The 24,187-nt window shown below is 46.8% G+C and overlaps 1 protein-coding gene across 1 annotated transcript in view; it reads right to left on the reverse strand.

Annotated features, from left to right (window-relative positions):
- Positions 1-233: 233 nt before the first annotated feature.
- Positions 234-24,187, reverse strand: part of LOC115461651 (zinc finger protein 184-like) — a 92,874-nt gene continuing 68,920 nt past the window's right edge. Inside the window, 3 exon segments of the mRNA XM_030191677.1 lie at positions 234-365; positions 368-2,013; positions 21,207-21,326. Coding sequence (XP_030047537.1) covers positions 234-365; positions 368-2,013; positions 21,207-21,326 — 1,898 coding nt within the window.

Here is a 24,187-nt window from a genome sequence, read left to right on the forward strand (position 1 = left end):
GGCTTATCTTACTGCTCTGGTGATCTAGTGGCACATTAGGGTAGGATCAATTCCCAGGCATTCCTGCCCAGCTTATGTATCCAGTCAAAATGGGTGTTATGACTCTCAGCGGCAGCATGAGATTGCCACTGGAGGGTCATGGCAGCCATTGTGTGATTTGAGCCCGCACAGATAGTCTACAACTCCAAAGCCATACGAGTGTAGGAAGTGCCAGATGATTAATAACCAACATCTTATTCTGTGATGTGAATCTTTTTGTGAATTTTTAGATATGAAAGCAGAGTGAAGCTTTTATTACACTCAGTACATATATAGGGTTTTTCTCCTGTGTGGATCCTCTGATGAATTTTTAGCTTTGAAAATTTATGAAGTTTTTATTACACTCAGTACATATATGTGGTTTTTCTCCTGTGTGGCTCCTCTGGTGCATTTTTAGATTTGAAAGTTGAGTGAAGCTTTTATTACACTCAGAACAAATATGTGGTTTTTCTCCTGTGTGGATCCTCTGATGAATTTTTAGCATTGAAAGATTTATGAAGCTTTTATTACACTCAGTACATATATATGGTTTTTCTCCTGTGTGGCTCCTCTGATGAATTTTTAGATTTGAAAGTCGAGTGAAGCTTTTATTACACTCAGTACATATATATGGTTTTTCTCCTGTGTGGCTCCTCTGGTGAGTTTTTAGATGTGAAAGTTCAGTGAAGCTTTTCTTACACTCACTACATATAAATAGTTTGCCTCCTGTGTGGATTCTTTTATGTATTTGTAGATGTAAATGCACAGGGAAGCTTTTATTACACTCAGTACATGTAAATGGTTTTTCTCCTGTGTGGCTCCTCTGGTGAGTTTTTAGATGTGAAAGTTGAGTGAAGCTTTTCTTACACTCACTACATATATAAGGTTTCTCTCCTGTGTGGATCCTCTGATGAATTTTTAGCTTTGAAAGATTTATGAAGTTTTTATTACACTCAGTACATATATGTGGTTTTTCTCCTGTGTGGCTCCTCTGGTGCATTTTTAGATTTGAAAGTTGAGTGAAGCTTTTATTACACTCAGAACAAATATGTGGTTTTTCTCCTGTGTGGATCCTCTGATGAATTTTTAGCATTGAAAGATTTATGAAGTTTTTATTACACTCAGTACATATATATGGTTTTTCTCCTGTGTGGCTCCTCTGATGAATTTTTAGATTTGAAAGTCGAGTGAAGCTTTTATTACACTCAGTACATATATATGGTTTTTCTCCTGTGTGGCTCCTCTGGTGAGTTTTTAGATGTGAAAGTTGAATGAAGCTTTTCTTACACTCACTACATATAAATAGTTTGCCTCCTGTGTGGATTCTTTTATGTATTTGTAGATGTAAATGCACAGGGAAGCTTTTATTACACTCACTACATATATAAGGTTTCTCTCCTGTGTGGATCCTCTGATGAATTTTTAGCTGTGAAAGTTGAGCGAAACTTTTATTACACTCAATACATATATATGGTTTTTCTCCTGTATGGATCCTGTGATGAATTTTTAGATGTGAAAGATGTATGAAGCTTTTATTACACTCAGTACATATAAATAGTTTGGAACCTGTGTGCATCCTTTTATGTATTTTTAGATGTAAAAGCACAGTGAAGCTTTTATTACACTCAGTACATATAAATAGTTTGTCTCCTGTGTGAATCTTTTCTTTCTGGTGTTTTTTTCCCTTCCTCTTGCCATAGTGGAACTTAGAAGTCACCTTATCACTATTATTAATTTGGAAGGGTCTCTCTGATAGGCGTCTCTGGTCCTCAGGGATGTTACTGAGCTCCCTGTCATTTCTCTCACACTTACTGACTCCATCCCTTGAGTCTCCTTCAGGGTCGCTCCGTTCCTTTGATTTCTGCTTACAATTCTTTGTGTTAATCCTCTCAGTTTTTTGGGAAATGTTCTCTGTTTTTCTTTGGATCTCTTCTATTTCTACAAGGGGTTCTTCTTGCTTCTTTTGTCGCTTCCCTCCTTGTGTGATCTGATGATCTGTTGGATATATACAGAGGGTATTAATCATAAGTTAGAAGAGAGTGGAGGTTTTTAAGATATTACCTACCTATAAGACTGGTTATTTTACACTGGGATTTTCTCTGTGGTGGCTTCAGGGTCAGCCTGAAGTGTAATGGTATTTTTGAAATGTGGAGTCAGGAAAGATACAAAGCACATCTCCTGACTACGCAAATCTGAGTTCTAAGCTCCTGAACAATACTGACAAGCAATGAAACAGGGCAGTAATTATAAAAATAGAAATAGGTTTATTTCAGCAGCTCATTAATTGTTAGAATAAAGGAAGCAACAACAATAGGAGAATTATGCACAAAGGCTAGGCCCTTCATGGAAAAAATGACCTGCCCTTATTAAGAAGGGTTGCAAGGAAACACAAGCACAGACCCCAGGCCCAGAATCTAGGGCCACCTGCTTCTTACCCAATAGCAGGACAGAACTGGTTTATACAACCTGATGATGGTGATGAAGTCTTGTCCTTGAAGAGATGCAGCAGGAGGCAGGCAAGAGCACTGAAGGGTTCAGAAAAGTCCCAGCAGTGGGTGGAGTCTTACGAGCTAGAAAACATGAGAGAACACTAGCTCGGAGCTGGTGAGGTCACCGGACTTTTCAGGACTGCAGAAGTGCTTCTTATACACAATTTCTGGCTGTAGGACATGGTCCTGGGGTTAACATTAACATCACCCCTTCTTCCGGACTCTCTGACCTGGGAAAGTACTGGAGTGTTGGGTGTTGTTGGGAAAGGAATGAAAAACAAAAATGAGTATGTTTTAATGCATTTGTATTACTCCGTGGTGCGGCCGCACCTTGAGTGTTGTGTTCAATTCTGGTCGCTGCATCTCAGGGAAGGTGTAGTGGAATTGGAGAAGGTATAGAGAGGGGCTACAGAAATGATAAAAGGGATGGATGACTTCCCTATGAGGAAAGGCTAAAGCAGATAGGGCTCCTCAGCTTGGAGCAAAGACGACTGAAAGGAGATATGATAGAGGTCTATATAAAAAAAATGAGTGGAGTGGAGTGGAGCGGGTGGACATGAGTTGCTCTTTTACTCTTTCCAAGAATGCTGTGACTAGGGGGCAAGCAATGAGGCTGCAGAGTAGTAAATTTAAAATGAATCAGAGAAAATATTTCTTCACTCAATGTGTAATTAAACTCTGGAATTCATTTTCAGAGAACATACTAAAAGCAGTTAGCTTAGCAGGGTTTAAAAAGGTTTGGATGGCTTCCTAAAGGAAAAGTCCATAGACCATTATTAAACTGACTTGGGGAATATCCACTGCTTATTTCTGGGATAAGCAGCATAAAATGTATTGTACTGTTTTGGGATCTTGCCAGATACTTGTGACCTGGATTGGCCGCTGTTAGAAACAGGATACTGGGCTTGATGGACATTCAGTCTTTCCCAGTGTGGCAATACTTACATACTTATGTGTCAGTAAAAAGTGTAGATACATACCTGTAGCAGGTATTCTCCGAGGACAGCAGGCTGATTGTTCTCACGATTGGGTCGTCGTCCGCGAGGGCCCAGGAGACCGGCAAATCCTAAGAAAACAAAAAACTTCTAGAACGAACCGGCACGCAGGCAGAGCGAACCGCACATGCACGAACGACTTCCCGCCCGCGGCGCGAGCATGCCCTCCTCAGTTTTATAAAAAGCAAAATAGAGAATTAGAACAACTCCAAAGGGGAGGAGGGTGCGTTTGTGAGAACAATCAACCTGCTGTCCTCGGAGAATACCTGCTACAGGTATGTATCTACACTTTCTCCGCGGACAAGCAGGCTGCTTGTTCTCACAAGTGGGGTATCCCTAGCCCCCAGGCTCACTCAAAACAAGAAACATTGGTAAACTGGGCCTCGCAACGTCGAGGACATAATAAAGACTGATCTGAAAGAAACACAACTAAATGAGAGTGCAGCCTGGAACAGAACAGAAATGGGCCTAGGAGGGTGGAGTTGGATTCTAAACCCAAACAGATTCTGCAGCACTGACTGCCCAAACCGACTCTGCTGAAGGCAGTAGTGAGATGTGAATGTGTGGAATGATGACCATGTTGCAGCCTTGCAAATCTCTTCAATAGAAGCTGATTTTATGTGAGCCACTGACGCAGCCATGGCTCTGACATTATGAGCCATGACATGGCCCTCCAGAGTCAGCCCAGCTTGGGCATAAGTAAAAGATATGCAACCTGTAGCCAATTAGAGATTGTGCGTTTTCCGATGGCGACTCCCCTCCTGTTGGGATCAAAAGAAAACAAACAACTGGGCGGAGTGTCTATAGGGCCTTGTCCGCTGCACATAAAAGGCCAATGCTCTCTTACAGTCCAAGGTGTGCAACTTGTCTTCACCAGGGCGGGTGTGTGGACGGGGAAAAAAATGTTGGCAAGACAACTGACTGGTTCAGATGGATCTCTGACACCACCTTCGGCAAGAACTTAGGGTGCGTGCGGAGGACTACTCTGTTATGATGAAACTTGATATAAGGTACATGCACTACCAGGGCTTGAAGCTCACTGACTCTACGAGCTGAAGTAACAGCCACCAAGAAAATGACCTTCCAGGTCAAGTACTTCAGATGGCAGGAATTCAGTGGCTCAAAAGGAGCTTTCATCAGCTGGGTAAGAACGACGTTGAGATCCCATGACACTGGTGGAGGTTTCACAGGGGACTTTGACAAAAGCAAACCTCTTATACAGTGAACTACTAAAGGCTGTCCAGAGATAGGCTTACCCTCTACACGTTGATGATAAGCACTAATCGCACTAAGGTGAACTCTTACGGAGTTGGTCTTGAGACCAGACTCTGATAAGTGTAGAAGGTATTCAAGCAGGGTCCGTGTAGGACAAGAAAAAGGATCCAGGGCCTTGCTGTCACACCAGACGGCAAACCTCCTCCATTTGAAGCAAGACTCAGGAGACGCCTTCTAAAAGACCCAAGGAAGCAATTTCTAAGCTCTCAACATCCAGGCCGTGAGAGCCGGAGACTGGAGGTTGGGATGTAGAAGAGACCCCTCGTTCTGGGTGATGAGGGTCGGAAAACACTCCAATCTCCACAGTTCTTTGAAGGACAACTCCAGAAGAAGAGGAAACCAGATCTGACGGGGCCAAAAGGGCACAATCAGAATCATGGTTCCATGGTCTTGCTTGAGTTTCAGCAAAGTCTCCCCTACTAGAGGTATGGGAGGATACGCATACAGAAGGCCTTTCCCCCAATGTAGGAGAAAGGCACCTGACACTAGTCTGTCGTGGGTCTGAAGTCTGGAACAGAATTGAGGGACTTTGTGATTGAGTGGCAAAAAGATCCACTGAGGGGGTGCTCCACTCTCGGAAGATCTTGTGCACAACGGCCATGTTTAGCGACCACTCGTGAAGTCGCATGATCCTGCTCAACCTGTCGGCCAGACTGTTGTTTACGCCTGCCAGATACATGGCCTGGAGAAACATGCTGTGATGGTGCGCCCAAAGCCACATCCGGACGGCTTCCTGACACAGACCACCCGAACCCTCGTCCACTCGCTCGTCACCTCTCGTCTTGACTATTCCAACCTTCTGCTCACTGGCCTCCCGCTTAACCATCTATCCCCTCTTCAATCTGTCCAAACTTCTGCCGCACGTCATATCTACCGCGTGAACCGATACTCTCATATCACCTCTCTCCTCAAGTCACTTCACTGGCTCCCGATCCGCTACCATATACAGTTCAAGCTTCTCCTTTTAACCTTCAAATGCACTCAATCTGCAGCCCCCCAGTACCTCTCTACACTCCTCTCCCCGTATGTTCCCACCCGTAACCTCCGCTCTCAGGACAAATCACTCCTATCTGTACCCTTCTCCACCACCGCTAACTCCAGACTCCGCTCCTTCTGCCTCACATCACCATATGCCTGGAACAGCCTTCCCGAGCCCATACGTCATTCGCCCTCCCTGCCCATCTTCAAGTCCTTACTCAAAGCCCATCTCTTCTCCCTTGCTTTTGGCGCATAACCACCTTCCCCACTCATGATACCTACACTGACTACATAGTTAGTAACCTTTAGATTGTAAGCTCTTTTGAGCAGGGACTGTCCTTCCCCATGTTAAACTTGTACAGCGCTGCGTAACCCTGGCAGCGCTATAGAAATGCTAAGTAGTAGTAGTAGTAGTAGTAGTACAGAGGGCGAGATCTGGTGCCCCCCTGCTTGTTGATCGGGCCCAGGGCACTGGAGACACCACGCGTGGGGGTCAGTACCCGAGATGGTCCGGTTGCAGCGAGTACAACGCTTGATGCCGCTGGGAGTCCTCGATGACATGGATAGAAAAACAGCAGCTGCGAAATTAAAGGAGTCGATCGTGCCAATTAAAAAGGCAGAAAAAAGGAAACCGCGCTGAGCAGCCTAAAAGCCGGCCACGACGAAAAAAGAAGGAAACAAACAAGTGTAAAAAACTAAGAAAATAAGGGAAAAAGTAACTTTTTTTTTTTTTATATATTTGTAATAAAGTACAAAAGCGAAGAAGAAAAAAGGGGAGCAGTAAACGCTAGACAAAGTCTCCTGGGCCATAAATGAGCACAGCGAAAAAAACGTGTCACTCAAGCTGCGCATAAAAAGAACTGAGATGGGCACGCTTGCGCCGCGGGTGGGAAGCGCCGGTGCGTTCTAGAAGTTTTTTGTTTTCTTAGGGATTTGCCGGTCTTCTGGGCCATCGCAGACGACGACCCAATCGTGAGAACAAGCCGCCTGCTTGTCCTCGGAGAATTGCAATTCCTGGAACTCAGGCTCCCACCAGTCCAGTGACGTAGGACTGTGGCCTTCACTTCATGTACAGGCGTCAAAATGGCTGGTTTAGCCTGACCTGGAGTACATGATGGTGCAAGAATATTTCTTAGGTGATTGCACTGGGCGAACAGTTCATAACCTTGAAAAGAATCAGAGAACAGTTCATGCTATATTGCTTCTTCACTTGAAGCAACTGATAAGGTTGTTCCCAGCTCTGTTAGAGTTTATTTATGCAGGTGTCTTATCCCTACAGGCTTCAAAACTGTTCCATTTCTTATTTGCAAAACTATTTCTTGAAGTGTTTTTCTACACACACTGCAAGCTTGTGAAATGATGAGACAACTGACAAAAATCCACATAACACCGAACACAGATGACCCTTACCAAAAAATTCAAGTGGGCTACATCAATGCCAGATCCCTAGTAAACAAAGCAGCAATAACAACAGACTGGATCACATCCAAAAACCTTGACCTGCTTTTCATCACTGAAACCTGGATCCATGACCAAAAGGACCCAATAATCCTAGACCTATGCCCTCCGGGATACAAAATCACTCACTGGACCAGAAAGGAAAAGAGAGGTGGAGGCATAGCACTAATCCATCGATCCCACTTCACCACCAAAACCAATGCCAAGTCCATAACATCCCAACTTGAAATCGCCTCAATTAGAATCCATCACACGACCCTGCTTGGCCACCTAAACTGTGTCCCGTTTTATAGACCACCAGGCAATTGGAATGAATGCCAACCACATTTCATGGACTTCATTTCAAATACCTGTGTCAGCAACTCCAATATACTAGTACTGGGAGACATCAACCTTCACCTCGAAGACCCAAATTCATCAAACGCATGTGAATGCAAACAATTCCTCCAACTATGGGATCTTAAATGGCCACACAACCAAGCAACCCATGTCAAAGGGCACACACTCGACCTTATCTCGCACAAACTGTCCACAGACCAGAACCTAATAACAAATACTCAATGGTCAAACACACCATGGTCAGACCACTACAACCTAAACCTATCCCTACAATGGCGGAAAAAGGGTTCACACCGCAAACAAGAACAAACAACATACAACAGGCCAAATAGACCCAGAAACATTCTGGCAACAGATATACAATAATGAATGGACAGCACAAACGGACACAACATATCTCTCAGATTGAGACAAAAGATGCAAAAGCATATTAGACGAAATAGCACCCTTACAAACAAGAACCTCACGCAGACATAACTCGATACCCATGGTACAACAAAGAACTGAAAAAACTAAAAACACAATCTAGGAAACTCGAACGAGCATGGAAAAAACAAAGACGCACAAACACTCAACGCATGGAAACAAACTCAAAGAAGCTACAAGACAAGCCAAAAGGCTATACTACAAAACCAAAATAGGGCCAGACTACAAAGACACGAAAAAATTATACTACCTCGTGAACAAACTACTAGACACCTCCTTGGTCACCACAACCAATACAGACATCCCATCTGCAGACAAACTTGCCAAATACGTCAACGAAAAAATTGTATACTTACGTAATATGTTACCTCAGAACATCACTGACATCGAAAACTTCATCGAGTGTATGGATCCAATCTATGGCGAATACCCAGCGGCCAGAATCTGGACAAGCTTCACCCCCTCACCATTGAAACTGTCACCCAAGCGATTAAAAGGTTCTCCAAGACTCACTGCAAATTGGATACCTGCCCCAGTTACCTACTAAAATCCACTCCCCACTGCTTCATAGCAGACCTCAAATCCCACTTAAACTACATGCTCCAACATGGTCTCTTCCCTAAGGATAACGGCAACATCCTACTCACCCCAATACCAAAAGATACCAAGAAAAAACCCCAGCTGCTATCACTAACTACTGCCCAGTAGCATCTATCCCACTGGCAGTCAAACTGATGGAAAGCTTAGTAACCAAGCAAATTACTGACTACATAAACAAATTCTCAATATTACACGAATAACAATCAGGATTTCGTTCCTCCCAAAGCACAGAAACAGTACTAATCACTCTATTAGCCAAATTCAAACATGAAATTGCAACAGGCAAAAACGTACTTCTCCTACAATTCAACATGGTAAATCACAAAATACTACTAAATATCCTAGAATACTTCGGGATAGGTGGTAGTGTACTTAACTGGATCAAGGGCTACCTAACTACTAGAACATATCAAGTGAAGTCAAGTTCGAACATATCTTCACCATGGAAAGCAGCCTGCGGAGTACCTCAAGGATCACCACTATCACCGATTCTTTTCAATCTAATGATGACCCCACTAGCCAAGGCCCTATCCAACCAAGAGACTTACCCTGTGCATTGAGCTGATGTCCTCATCTTGATTGAGGAAAGCACCCTGCTGTTTTTTTACGTTTCAATCTCATGTCCTGCTTGGACTATTAGCCCCTGACGCAGCCCTTGTGGGCGAAACACAGTCTGTGTCGGGCAAATCTCTGAAAATAAAGTTTTGAACCATATCACTGATTGATCTGCTTTGTCTCCACGTTGGATTTTGCGGATCGCTTGCCATCTTGTTTCTTAGGCCTATCCAACCAAGACCTTAACCCATTCATTTACGCAGACGATGTCACACACATCCCTTACAAATATGATCTAACGGAAATCACCAACAAAATCAAACTCAGCTTGAGCATCATGAACTCATGGGTGAATGAATTTCAACTCAAACTTAACACAGAAAAAACACACTGTCTCATCCTCTCATCCCAATACAACACGAACAAACCCACCAAAACCCCAGACTACACCCTACCTATCTCAGACAATCTGAAAGTTCTCGGAGTTACAATCGACCGAAACCTCACGCTAGAGAGTCAAGTGAAATCAACAACAAAGAAAATGTTCTACTCAATGTGGAAACTCAAACGAGTGAAACCTTTTTTCCCCCCTGAGGGAAATATTTCGCAAATTGGTACAAACTATGGTACTAAGCCATCTAGACTATTGCAACGGAATCTATGCGGGATGCAAAGAACAAATCATAAAGAAACTCCAAATTGCTCAAAACATAGCAGCCAGGCTTATATTCGGAAAAACGAGATTCGAAAGCGCAAAACCCCTAGGGGAAAAACTGCATTGGCTTCCAATCAAAGAACATATTGCGTTCAAAATCTGCACCCTAGTTCATTAAATTATATATGGTGAAGGCCCAAGTTACATGACAGACCTTATAGACCTACCAACCAGAAACACAAGATCAACACGAACATATTCTAAATCTCCACCACCCAAGCTGCAAAAGCTTCAAGTACAGCTTCTCCTATATAAGCACACAACTATGGAACGCATTACCGACCGCCGTGAAAACAACGTATGACCACCTAAATTTCTGGAAATTACTAAAAACTAACCTGTTCAAAAAGGCATACCCTAACGATCCAACTTAAACGCTTGAACTCTGCAACATAACGAAACCAAAGCTCGTACTGGACATAACCTCCTCCTTATGATTCCCCAATATGTCTGTCACACATGAACTTTTACTCTACTACTATCACTTTGTATTTGTTCATACCGAAACTGGCGATCACCATTAAGGTCCTATGTAAGCCACATTGAGCTTGCAAATAGGTGGGAAAATGTGGGATACAAATGTAATAAATAAATATTCCTTCGAAATGGCACTGAGTAGACAAAAAAGCTTTGAAGAATGAACTAAGAACATATTATAATCAGTGGCGTACTGAGGGCGGGGCGGTGGGGGCAGTCCGCCCTGGATGCACACGGCGGGGGTGGCAGGGAGCAGCCACACGGCTGTCAGCTCCAACAGTTCCCTGTGATGTTACTTCCTGTTCCGGGGCAGAGGGAGCAGAGAACTGGCAGAGCCAACAGATGCGCAGCTGCTCCGAGCACCCCAAGAGGTAAGAGCAATGCACTGGGGAGGGGGTGGTTGGAGGTGATGTGCCGGTGGGGGGACGTGCAACGGCGATCCGCCCCAAGTGGCAGCAAACCAAGGAACACCACCGATTATAATCTGTGATTATCAGGGAGTTTCTTCCACAGTGATGAAGCAACAACCCTTTATCAAGACTCTTATTTAAACTTGGCCACCGTTAGGTCACGTCTGTCTCCATTCTAACTTACAGAAGGGGGAACAACTTGTGAATGGAGTTTGCACATACAGGACCGAAATGATTGCACACAATCTGTTTAACGCGTCTGCAAATAATTAAAGAAGAGCTGTTGACAAAGGACTAGAACTTAAGGCCAGATACTGAGCAGAGGCAAAAGCAGCTCCTACCCCCGATACATCCTGCACACTGGGTCATATCTGGATTTTCAGCAGCACTTATCCAGAGATTGCCCCTGAACATCTGGACAGATCATCTCAGCACTATCCAGGTGTTGACAGGGCAGTTTGGGTGGAGCCAGAAGCTATCAGGTTAGCAGCAATATTCAGTCTATTAACTAGATAACAATCAATATAAGGTTAAGACAGCAAAAACACTCTCCTCACTTTATCTGGATATTTTTTTGAATAACGCTGGTACTCGGTTAAGTACCAGTGGCCACATTGTACCTGGATATTCAGAGCCGGTACCTGGGTACAGCCCAGTGCTAAATATCCAGCTACAGAAAGGCTGTGGCAGATGGCATTTTAAAAACGCTTACCACCGAGGGCTGAATTTTACTATATTTTAGAGCCAGAATGCCCAGCCTCACTCCAGCTGCTTTCTAATTCTGTCCCAGTTGGTAACCGTCATTCTGTGCACCAACAGAACCTGCCCATAGATCTTATTTCTCCTGTAGTTCTCTCCCAACCACCCTTTCCCCACCCCCCATAACGATCATAGAAACAGTCCACAATGTCTCTCCCACTAAGCTAGCGGAAGAGAAGATAGATCACCTCAATGCAGGGGTCCCTCTCCCACAAAACCGTTGTACAAGAATTGATTATGTCGCGTACCTTAAAACCTTGTAAATGCATATTTTTAGAGTCCAATAACCCATGTGGTCTTTCAATAAGTCACTTCAGAGGTACAGAGTTTACTGCTTCTGGCGTTGTAAAAGTGTGCCACTCTCCATTTACACAAAGTTTGAAGAGCTGGATATCTACTATAATCGTGGCAGACTGAAGTGAAGGGTTTGTAGGGTTCGTAACTCTGTCACCATCTCTCTCTGTCCCGCCCTCGCGTCAAAACGTGATGTCGAGGGTGGAACAGCGAGAGGGAAGGGAACGCTGCAGAGTTGCCAGTCAAAGGTATGCAACATCACACGTATGAGGGACGTATCATAGGGCAAGAAATGGTACGACAGCAGCACAAGGCAACCAACCAGGGCTGCTGAGAGACTGGGCCGGGGTAAGGCTGGGGCTCCGCCACCCGAGGTCGTCGCCACTCAAAACCCCTCCCCACCCTCCGTGGTCGCCACCGCTCCCCCCCCTCCCCAAGGTTGCCACAGCCACTACTCCCCCCCCCCCCCCCCCCGAGGTCACCACCGCTGCTCCCCCCTCCGACCACCACCGGGCCGGGCCCCCTGTTGAATTCGCAGTCTCACCTCCATGAAAGCAGCGCTGCAGGCAGAACGCCTCCCTTCAGCCCTCCTTCCCTCCTTGTGTCCCGCCCTCGCGGAAGTTACGTCAGACAAAGGCGAGACACAGGGAGGGAAGGAGGCCCAAAGGGAGGCGTTCTGCTACCTGCAGCGCAGCTTTCACAGAGGTGAGATTGCGATTTCAATGCAGGGGGCAGACGTCTCATCCTATTGGTGCATCATGTCACCTCCTCCTTGAAGAATTTTATAAGGATGGTAACCCATTGTGTTTTGTTTTACAAAGATAATAGCCATTGAGTGAAAAGGCTTCCCGTTAGGTGATCCGAAGGAAGATAAGGTGAAATTAGATCTTACTTGCTAATTTTCTTTCCTCTAGACCCTCCAGACCGGTCAAGACGCGTGGGTTATGTCCTCCTACCAGCAGAGGGAGACTGAGAAAACACTAAGCTTTTGAAGGCTGTATATATAACCTGTGCAGAACCTCCACTAGCCAGTATAACCCTGACAAAGCAGAGAAACAAAAAACACTAACAACAACTAGCAACCCTGTATGTGGTCACAGTAAACTGCAAAAACAAGAAACATCTTCCACTTGCTCTTATGGAAACTTGTTCCTTTGCCTTTGATAAAACAGTTGGGCTTCTACAGGTGGACTATCAAAGAAGAGCCCCACCTGTCCCAGACTCCTATCACAAAACAGCGATAAACAGAGTCTGCAATTAGAGAAACAACAATCTACAGCTGCCAAGAATTATCCAATAAACACACCCTCCTGGCCTCCAATACAGACAGGGCGGGCTCTTGACCGGTCTGGAGGGTCTAGAGGAAAGAAAATTAGCAGGCAAGATCTAATTTCACCCTCCTCAGCGACCCTCCAGACCGGTCAAGATGCGTGGGACATACCAGAGCAGTAACTAACTTATGGGAGGGACCAACTAAGGCCAGAGGTCAAAACTACTGCCCCAAAGCGCGCCTCGTCCTTTGCATGCACAGGAATCCTATAATGCTTCACAAAGGACTGCAACGAAAACCAAACCGCAGCCCGACAAATATCTAACGGAGAAATCATACTATTCTCCGCCCACGAGGCTGCCATTCCCCTAGTGGAATGAGCAGACCAGCCCCTAGGCACCACACGACCCTTCACCAAGTAAGCAGATGCAACCGCCTCCTTCAACCACCGTGCTATGGTCACCTTAGGAGCCGCTGCACCCTTCTTTGGGCCATCATGAAGAACGAACAAACGGTCAGAGGCTCTGAAGTCCTGAGTTCCAGAGAGATAACTCAAAACTCTCCTGACATCCAGCTTGACAATACCATGCTGCTCCGAATCTCCAGCCATATCACCCAACACTGGCAAAGAGATGACCTGATTAACATGGAACTCGGAAACCACCTTGGGCAAAAAAGGAAAGCACCGTCCGCAACGAAACCTTTCCCTTAGAAAGGACAAAAATGGTTCTCTACAAGACAAAGCCTAAAGCTCTGAAACCCTCCGTGCTGAAGTAATTGCCACCAACAAGACCGTCTTTAAAGATAAATCCTTACAAGATGCCGATACCAGAGGCCCAAATGGAGGCCTGATCAAAGCATCCAAACTAGCTTCAAATCCCACGGAGGCACCATCCGTCACTGAGGCGGACGCAGCAACTTAACACCCTTCAAAAAACGCACTACCTCAGGCACAAAAGCGAAGGACTTTCCGTGAAGCTTCCCACGAAAACATGACAAAGCTGCCACCTGAACCTTCAGTGTAGACAAGGCCAAATCCCTATCAACACCATCGTGCACAAATTCCAAAACTTCCGCCACCGAAGAGCGAAACGGCCAAACTCGATGGTCTTCACACCAGTGCTCAAAGATTCTCCAAACCCGGACATATGCCAAGGAAGTGGATCGTCTACGGGAACTCAACATCGTAGCAAAGCCACTGGACGAAAGCCCCTTCTTCAACTTGTGCCGCTCAAGAGCCAAGCCGTAAGCGAAAACCGAGCTGGATCCGGCATGATTATCGGGCCTTGACACAGAACTGATCCCAACAAGGGCAGGGCTGCCGCCACGGCCGACGCTGCCAATCCGGAGCCACCAGAATCACCCGACCGGAGTGATATTCGATGTGCTATATTACTCGACCGACTAACAGCCACGGAGGAAACACATACAGCCACTCCCGAGGCCAAGGCAACAGAAGAGCGTCGATTCCCGCCGCTTGAGGGTCTCTCCAGCAACTGAAAAAAAAATCTCTGAACTTGCGCATAGCGAGCCGTTGCTCTAAGATCTATCACCGAAAGTCCCCAGACCGACACAACTCGCTGGAACACTGACCGAAGAAAAGACCACTCTCCGGGATCTAGAGTGTGCCTGCTGAGATAATCTGCATCTATGTGACCTACCCCGGCCACATGCGCTGCCGAGAGAGCCTGAAGATGAGTTCAACTGCGCTGCCAAGGCTCTTCGTCCCCCCTTGATGGTTGACATACGCTACTGCCATGGCGTTGTCGCAGAGCACTCGGACTGCCTTGTGGCAAACCACCGACAGCAAGGCCTAGAGCGCCACCCGAATGGCCCGAGCTTCCAGCCGGTTGATGGACCACTCTGCTTCTGCCCGAGACCACCGGCCTTGAGCTACCTGACCGAGACAATGTGTCCCCCAACCTTGCAGACTGGCATCCGTGACCATTACCAGCCCCTGTGGGGACTCCAACGGCATTCCTTTTCCCAAATTGCGCGGGTTGAGCCACCAGCGGAGACAGACGAGGGGCCACCGACAGCGGAAAACACATCTCCAAGTCCTGCGACAGAGGGGACCAACGACTGAGCAGAGCTGACTGTACCTAACGCATGTGCGCCCTGGCCCACGGAACTACCTCTATGGTCGCCGCCATCAGGCCCAGGACCTGACGATAAGTACGGGCCGTCGGCGCCTTCTCTGCAAGGAACCGACAAATCGGACCCTGCAACTTGGAACCAAAAGGCCGCACAAAGGAAAGTGAAGATAACCTTCCGTCAAATCCAGGGAAGTGAGAAACTCTCCTTTCCGGACCGCACCAGTGACTGACCGCAACGTCTCCATCCGGAAAGAGGGCACCTTGAGTGCCCCATTGACCCTTTTGAGATCTAAAATGGGACGAAAAGTGTCCTCTTTCTTGTGGAACACAAAATAGATCAAATAGATCAAATAGCACCCCGAGCGTTGCTGATCTGAAGGAACAGGAACCACGGCTCCCAACGCGAGCAGCCACCGCAGAGTGTCCCTCACTGCTGCCCTCTTGCTCCAAGACCGCCAGAGGGATTCCAGAAACACTTCAGGAGAAGAGCTTTCGAATTCCAGCGCATATCCGCCTCGAAACACCTCGAGAACCCACTGATCTGACATGATTTGGGCCCAGCTCTGGTAAAACTGACTCAGCCGAGCCCCGACATGCACCAGAGCCTGAGCCCGCACGCCTTCATTGGGAATTGCGGCCTGAATACTAACCTTCCGTGGAAAAGTCACGCCCTCCGTGACGACTCCCACGAAAGAACTGTGTGCGCTGGAAAAACCGACCCCTAGAGGTTCCACTCAATCTGCCCGGCCTATACCGCTGAGCCTCCCTAAACCGTCCCCGAGAGGAACTAGTTCTGGCCCCTGCCTTGAACCGAAAATCTGGAAGCCATAGAACCTTGGTATCACTAAGACCTCACACTAACTTGTCCAAATCTTCTCCAAAGAGCATAGCTCCCTTAAATGGCAGAGAACACAACTTAGCCTTAGAAGCCGCATCCCCGACCCAACCTCGTAAACCAAGGGCCCACAACCATAGCCATATTTTGGCTGAAGTACGCGACAAATCATAAAATGCCTCAGACAAAAAGGATGAACCCATGTCCAAGTTGGCTAACTCCTGACCCCCAGAAGAACCAACATCTACCGAATCATCCAGGAGCTTCTCGGCCCAACGAAAACATGCCCGAGCTACCAGACCCCCACAAACCGAGGCCTGCAGGGCTAGAGCCAACAAAACAAAACTACGCTTGAGAAAAGATCCCAACCTCCTATCCTGAGGATCACGGAGGGCCGTTCCTCCATCAACCGGGATAGCTGTAGCTATAATTACTGCCGTCACTACTGCATCTACTGTGGGAGCCTTAAAGGAATCCCTATCTTCCTGAGGGAGGGGATAAAGTCTCGCCATTGCCTTTGCCACCTTACACGGCAAATCCCATTCCTGACAAATCATCTCCCGGAGATCCTTGTTCATAGGGAAGGATCACGCCTGACGCTGAATGCCCTTCACCAACGGATCCTGGCCAGTTTCCCCCAAAGCCACCTCAGGACCAAACTGAAGGGTGAACGACATCCGATCTATGAGTTCTGACAGCTCATCTCTATGGAAAATCCGCACTACTGAAGGATCCTGTCCAGGAATCCAACAATCCTGCTCCTGAGAGCAGTCAATTCCATCTGACTCCCCCAGATCACTAAGCGCAGCTTCCGCAGCTGCAGGAGAAAAACATTGCCTGTCCTCTGACCACTCTAACCGTGGTCTCTCAGCCAAGACGGAAACAGCCCCCTCTTCCAATTGGGGGGGGGGGGGGGGCGGTCCCGATCTCCAGGCCTGATACCGCGTCCAGACAAAATCTGGAGGAAAGCCCACCATTCCTGGACCGACATTAGGCCCTTTTGTGCCAAAAACGGAGGCCACAGGCCCAAAAACAGCTGGCTCCACGGGCCGCGCCGGACTCAAGATGGCTGCCGTTCCCGACGAAACTGTTCCCACTGACAGCGGCCCTGCCTACGCTCCCGCTGACCCGGAGACTCCCGACACCATCGATCCCTCCGCGGTCAGGTCAGGGGGAGCCGCAGCCACCTTTTTAGGCGCACCGCAAAGCTTACACTGAGCGCCCGGTGCCTCTACCCCTTGCCACGAGCGACATCGGAGGAGCTGGGCCGCCATAAACCACGAGGGAAGGGAAAAGCTGTTCCGCAAACGCGCCAAACCAAAAACTCACTCACACTGCAAAAGCACTGAAGAAAGCGCTGCTCCCTCGTTTCAGCAAGGAATCAAAACCCCCATTCGGTCCGCTGAAAATAAAGAAATAAATGCCCTTAAAGGCACAGTACTCCAACTCTGGCAGCTGGAAATTGTAAGGCACTCAAGGCTACAATACTGAGAAAGCAGCCGAGGCACAAAGCTGCCAAGCAAACAGAAATAGAGAGCAGCACAGGGGGAGGGACCCAAACATAGGTGTAACACCCCAGGGGGAAAAACTGGGCCCCACCGGACCCAGGGCCCCGAAGCACTTTTTTTTTTTTTCACACACACGTACAGGGTACTGCAACAGAATAAAGTTTGGAAGGAAAAAATCCTACGCCCCAATGACAAACTACCTCACCAGACTATTGGAGACTGCACAGGCTGTCAACTGCTACCTCTGCTGAGACTGAGAAAATACTGGCTAGTGGAGGTTCTGCACAGGTTATATATACAGGCTTCAAAAGCTTAGTGTTTTCTCAGTCTCCCTCTGCTGGTAGGAGGACATAATCTACGCGTCTTGACGGGTCTGGAGGGTCGCTGAGGAAGTGTGCTGTTTATGAGACAGGGATACAGAGAAGTAAAACTAACCAATGATAGAAAGATTGTCTGTAGGGTGCTGTATGAAGTATTGCGTACGACAAATTTCTGAGCCCTTTTCATCTCTTTTTTTTTAAATACCTAGTTTTTTGACTTAGTATCTTGATGTCTGCCATTTTGGTTTGGGTATAATAGTATCCATTTTTGGTGGACTGGCTTTCATCTTGAAGCATTGTAGAAAACCTGCAATTCACCATTTGGAAATGCCTTGAGGACATGCAACTTCTTGATACCTGGAAAGGGTGACGCGTTTTCCTCAAACAAATCATCACGTTGGATATCCTGGTCGCTGATAAACATTACAGTTATGCTAGGCAAGAGACAAGCAGCTGCTATGCACAAGGGATAGTCTAACATCTTCCTGATCTGTTCACATACCAAAAACAAGGAGAAGAACACAGTTGCAGCATTTGTGCAACATCTGTGTGAAAGGAACTCAAACCAAAATCACCTGAAATGAGGAATGTGTCCGAGGTTCTGTGAACTGATGGGCCATCCTCAGAATTCAAAAATAGGTTCACGGCCCATCTCCTTCGTATCCTGATTAAACAGTACAATAAAACATTTTCCTTGAAGTACAGTGCAATATCTCATGGCAAGGGTGTCGTGGATGGCATTGGGGGCCGTGAGGAGTCATTAGTGAGTCCGCAGTTATGAGCAGAGGTCAAACTGCTCCAAAGGTACAGAGCATCACTCTGCCAGGGCTCCACAGCACACTTTGAACTTTGGCCTGATAGTCACAGCTATAATTCATTTGGAAGATGCGAATGTCATCATTGGCTCTATCTGATGAAAATTCCTTGCCCTGGATCGGTTTTACTGTAGCAGCAAATTCCTCCTGAAGCTTTCTTACAGGTTCACCTATGCAACCCAGCTGCTCGTGTGGAACTTGTATCTTCTGACCACTGCGACAGCTTGAACACAGTTCTTGCCAACATACTGAATTCTTACTGTTGTCACAAAGGTACTTGCTCCAGAGTGACACTGAATCATATGTGATCTTCAAGGCTGTCAGTTTTAAAAAAAGGTTTTCACATGCAAAACTGGCCCTTTTAACAGCTTTTCCAAAGGACTGGGAACTCATGTATGAACCATGAGGTCCTTGCTGTGCTGTTTCACCAACCTCTGATGATTTCATGTCTGTTTATTCTGTATTCTCCTTTCAGCCTTGTATCACTTACATGTGCTAATTTGTTCTTTGTTTTTGCATCCTGATTCTGTTGGCTTCTTTAACTTTTGCACTGTGCCTTGTTTGAAACTCAGGGCTGGCTTTTTTCCCTGGCTGGATTTGCAGGCCCCGTGAAAATAAAAACAGAACAGATAAGTCTCACATACTTCATAGATAGGGAGAGAGAGAAAGAGACAGAGATACCTGTTTTTGTTTAGTGGGGTGGTATTCTGGGGTACTCCGACTCCAGGATTATATTGCCAGAGGCCCCTCCCCCCCCCCAATCTGTGTTCTCAGGCCTACCTCCTGCTCAGAATACCCTGTATTGAGGGCCATAGGGAGGCAGAGGGGTTACATAAGTTTCAAATTCAGTCACTAAAAACGTAGGCTACATTGCAAACCACTTGATAAAGGTACAATGGCAGACAGAGAAAACAGCAAAGTGGAGCTGTCGGTGGGACTCTATTGAAGAACATGATTTCATTAATATTCCTGAAATGTTTGTGAGGTATATAGTTGATCCAGTCTAAATTTTTATTTATAGTAGCCCACCAAAAGAAAGCTGATTCGAACCCTGCAGCTATTTGGTTTCTGGCTTTGAACTCATCAGGAACCTCTCTTGGAACTCCAATAGCATCTATATAGACCCGATCATCAAAGGACCCAGGCATTGCACTTCTCTTCACTCGTGAGGAAGAGCTGCTGTGGGGGGGGAGCAAGGATGCTATAATGATTGGAATTGCCAATTTGACTAATGCACATCTGCCTGTCCAACTCCTGTGGAGTGTATGGTAGATAGTGTGGGTTCCACAATACCACCATATATCTGCTCTAGCCTGTGAAAAATCTGTGAGGTTTAGATTTCGCAGAGTCCCTTTTTCTAGGGTTGTATTACAATTAGTCAAATTTCCTAGAAACCGTGTATTCGGATAACAAAACAGACCCAGAAATCAAGTCCGCCAAAATCCTCCTGAACGCCAGTCATTCCCTTTGTGGAACCCGGACCAACGCCGTCCACAGTGACTAGGCGTAGTCCATACTACAGCAGGATTGAATGATCCTATGATCACCCTGCTTATCTGTGACGTTCCCGTCCCCTTTTTGATTGACACAGGCGCATCTCGCTCTGTGCTCGCCCACGTCCCGCACAAACTGCAGAAACTTCTTAAAGTTTCCCCAGACAATATTACCACCACAGGATTTGATGGTGTTCCTACGGATACACCACTGCTTGAGCCCCTGCCAATTACATATGCCAATCTACAATTATCGGCTCCCTTTTTGTATGCTCCACTATGTCCTGTCAATTTACTTGGAAGAGATCTGTTGACATTGTTTAATTTTGAAATACATTTTAATCCTTCCCCTAATGAAAACACTTCACTCATGATGGCTGTGACCTCTATGGTTGAAAAACAAATAGAGGAAGCATTGAATGACCTACCAGATTTTCTTTGGGCCACACCTGAGAAACCCTATGGGGAAGTTACAGGCCCTCCCCATCGTATCCAACTGTTACCTGGCTGTAAAGGTCCTAAAATAGCCCAATACCCATTGAAACCGGAAGTTATTGCTGGTGCTCAGGAACAAATTGATTCCTTATTACAGCAAGGTATCATTGAAAAGTGTAATTCACCATACAGAGGTTATTTAGATGTTTAATAAATATGATAGTCAATCTCGATTGGAAGGGGAGGGTGTTTGATGCAGAGAAGGTTGGAGAATGAAATGTTCCCACGTTCACTACCACACTGAACAGAAAACTATTAGTGACTGAAGTTAATGTTCACTCCGTGTAATTTAATAATACATTGAAGATCCCACTCACATAGGACTGCTTGTCTTCTTGACTTTGGACTTAATGTTCTGAATGACATAATTCATAGAACAGGGTAGAGGGGGACGGATGGGGGAATGGGGGTCTGATCTACTTTTCTGTGTATCTGCAAAATGTGCATTTCATCTGCTGTTATATAGCAATAAAGAGGTTTCACCATAAATAAAATAGATCTCTGCCTTCATCTAAGGGCCTGAGTACCTCATTCCTGCTCAGATAAAGACAAGCCACACTTCATCTCAGACTTTTACCCCACTCACCTGAGCAGTTGCTTTTCCCAGTTTCTCTTTCTTCTGGTCCCGGTTCATCCCTGATATACGGCTCTTCCCCTTGTTCAATTTGGGACATAATGTCAGGAATGACGGTCATAGAACCTGTTCCTGGGGTTCAGAAAACTGCATTAGGTTTCCCAAAATCAGCAAGAGGGGCATTTTTGATAAGACGTCTAAAACCAACAAGTCCAAAATTCAAGTGTTAAACATAGCGAAAAGTATCTATTTGCTAGACTTTGTGGTACTCGGTGTGTCTATCTTTTTGGACTTAAGTCATTGGGACGTATTGGGATAGGGGAGGGGCAGGATTCTTAATAGACAGGCCACACAGACATCCCATCAGAGCAGTGGGGCATCCTAGGGGGCACTGCAGTGTGCTTCACATAAAAGGTTCCAGGTACACATTTCACCATTACCCCTCCAAAACCCACCACAAACCTAGTGTGTACACCACTACGACAGCCCTTGTGGATGCAGATATCACCTATATGTGGGTACAGTAGGTTTTTGGTGGGTTTTGGGGGGCTCACACTTTCCACCACGTGTACCAATGGGATATGGGCCTGGATTCCCTTCTCTACAGTGCACTCTAGGTGACTGCAGGGACCTGCTTGCTGCTGTAATGGGACTGGCCATAGCGTATGAACTGTCTCATTCACTTCTTTGTGGGGTGGGGGTCACACTTTAATCCCGCCAGTGGTCATTTAGGGAACCTTTATGTGACTCAGTCTACTACTACTACTATTCAGCGTTTCTATAGCGCTACAAAGCGTACGCAGCGCTGCACAAACATAGAAGAAAGATAGTCCCTGCTCAAAGAGCTTACAATCTAGTAGACAAAAAAATAAAGCAAACAAATCAATTAATGTGTAGAGGAAAGAGGAGAGAAGGGTAGGTGGAAGCGAGTGGATACAAGTGGTTACGAGTCAAAAGCAATGTTAAAGAGGTGGGCTTTCAATCTAGATTTAAAGATAGTCAAGGATCGGGCAAGACGCAGGGGCTCAGGAAGTCTATTCCAGGCGTAGGGCGCAGCAAGACAGAAGGAGCGAAGTCTGGAGTTGGCAGTAGCGGAGAAGGGAACAGATAAGAAGGATTTATCCAGGGAACGGAGTGCACGGGAAGGGGTGTAGGGAAGGATGAGTGTGGAGAGATACTGGGGAGCAGCAGAGTGAGTACATTTACAGGTTACTACTACTACTACTACTACTACTTAACATTTCTAGAGCGCTACTAGGGTTACGCAGCGCTGTACAATTTAACAAAGAGAGACAGTCCCTGCTCAAAGAGCTTACAATCTAATAGACAAGTGAACGGTCGGTCCGATAGGGGCAGTCAAATTGGGGCAGTCTGGATTCACTGAACGGTAAGGGTTAGGTGCCGAACGCAGCATTGAAGAGGTGGGCTTTAAGCAAAGACTTGAAGACGGGCAGGGAGGGGGCTTGGCGTAAGGGTTCAGGAAGGTTGTTCCAAGCATAGGGTGAGGCGAGGCAGAATGAGCGGAGCCTGGAGTTGGCGGTGGTGGAGAAGGGTACTGAGAGGAGGGATTTATCCTGTGAACGGAGGTTACGGGCGGGAACGTAAGGGGAGATGAGGGTAGAGAGGTAGTGAGGGGCAGCAGACTGAGTGCATTTGTAGGTAAGAAGGAGAAGCTTGAATTGAATGCGGTATTTGATCGGAAGCCAGTGAAGTGACCTGAGGAGAGGGGTGATATGAGTATATCGGTTCTGGCGGAATATGAGACGTGCAGCAGAGTTCTGAACAGACTGAAGGGGGGATAGATGGCTAAGTGGGAGGCCGGTGAGGAGTAAGTTGCAGTAGTCCAGGCGAGAGGTAATGAGAGCGTGGACGAGAGTTCGGGTGGTGTGTTCAGAGAGGAAAGGGCGAATTTTGCTGATGTTAAAGAGGAAGAAGCGACAGGTCTTGGCTATCTGCTGGATATGCGCAGAGAAGGAGAGAGAGGAGTCAAAGATGACTCCGAGGTTGCGGGCAGATGAGACGGGGAGGATGAGGGTGTTATCAACTGAGATAGAAAGTGGAGGAAGAGGAGAAGTGGGTTTTTGGTGGAAAGACGATAAGCTCGGTCTTGGACATGTTCAGTTTCAGGTGGCGGTTGGACATCCAGGCAGCAATGTCGGATAAGCAGGCTGATACCTTTGCCTGGGTCTCCGCGGTGATGTCTGGTGTGGAGAGATACAGTTGGGTGTCATCAGCATAGAGATGATACTGGAAACCATGAGATGATATCAGGGAGCCCAGGGAAGAGGTGTAGATTGAGAAGAGAAGGGGTCCAAGGACCGATCCCTGGGGAACACCAACAGATAAGGGGATGGGGGTGGAGGAAGATCCATGAGAGTGAACTTTGAAGGTGCGGTGGGAGAGATAGGAGGAGAACCAGGAGAGGACAGAGCCCTGGAACCCAAATGAGGACAGTGTGGCAAGAAGTAAGTCATGATTGACAGTGTCAAAAGCGGCGGATAGATCCAGGAGGATGAGGATGGAGTAGTGGCCTCTGGATTTGGCAAGGAACAGGTCATTACAGACTTTAGAAAGTGCTGTTTCTGTCGAGTGAAGAGGGCGAAAACCGGATTGAAGCGGATCAAGGATGGCATGAGAGGAGAGAAAATCAAGGCAGCGGCTGTGGACTGCGCGCTCAAGTGTCTTGGAGAGGAAGGGTAGGAGGGAGATGGGGCGGTAGTTGGAGGGACAGGTAGGGTCTAGTGATGGTTTTTTGAGGAGTGGCGTGACTACAGCATGCTTGAAGGTGTCGGGGACAGTTGCAGTGGAGAGAGAGAGGTTGAGGATATGACAGATGGAGGGGGTGATAGTAGGAGAGATGGTGTTAAGTAAGTTGGTGGGGATGGGATCAGAGGAACAAGTGGTGCATTTTGAGGAGGAAAGAAGGCGGGCGGTTTCCTCCTTGGAGATATCAGGAAAGGAGGAGAAGGAGGTCTGGGTTGGTTGGTTGAGGG

The sequence above is a fragment of the Microcaecilia unicolor genome, chromosome 1 (assembly GCF_901765095.1).
Source record: "Microcaecilia unicolor chromosome 1, aMicUni1.1, whole genome shotgun sequence".
Lineage (NCBI taxonomy): Eukaryota > Metazoa > Chordata > Amphibia > Gymnophiona > Siphonopidae > Microcaecilia > Microcaecilia unicolor.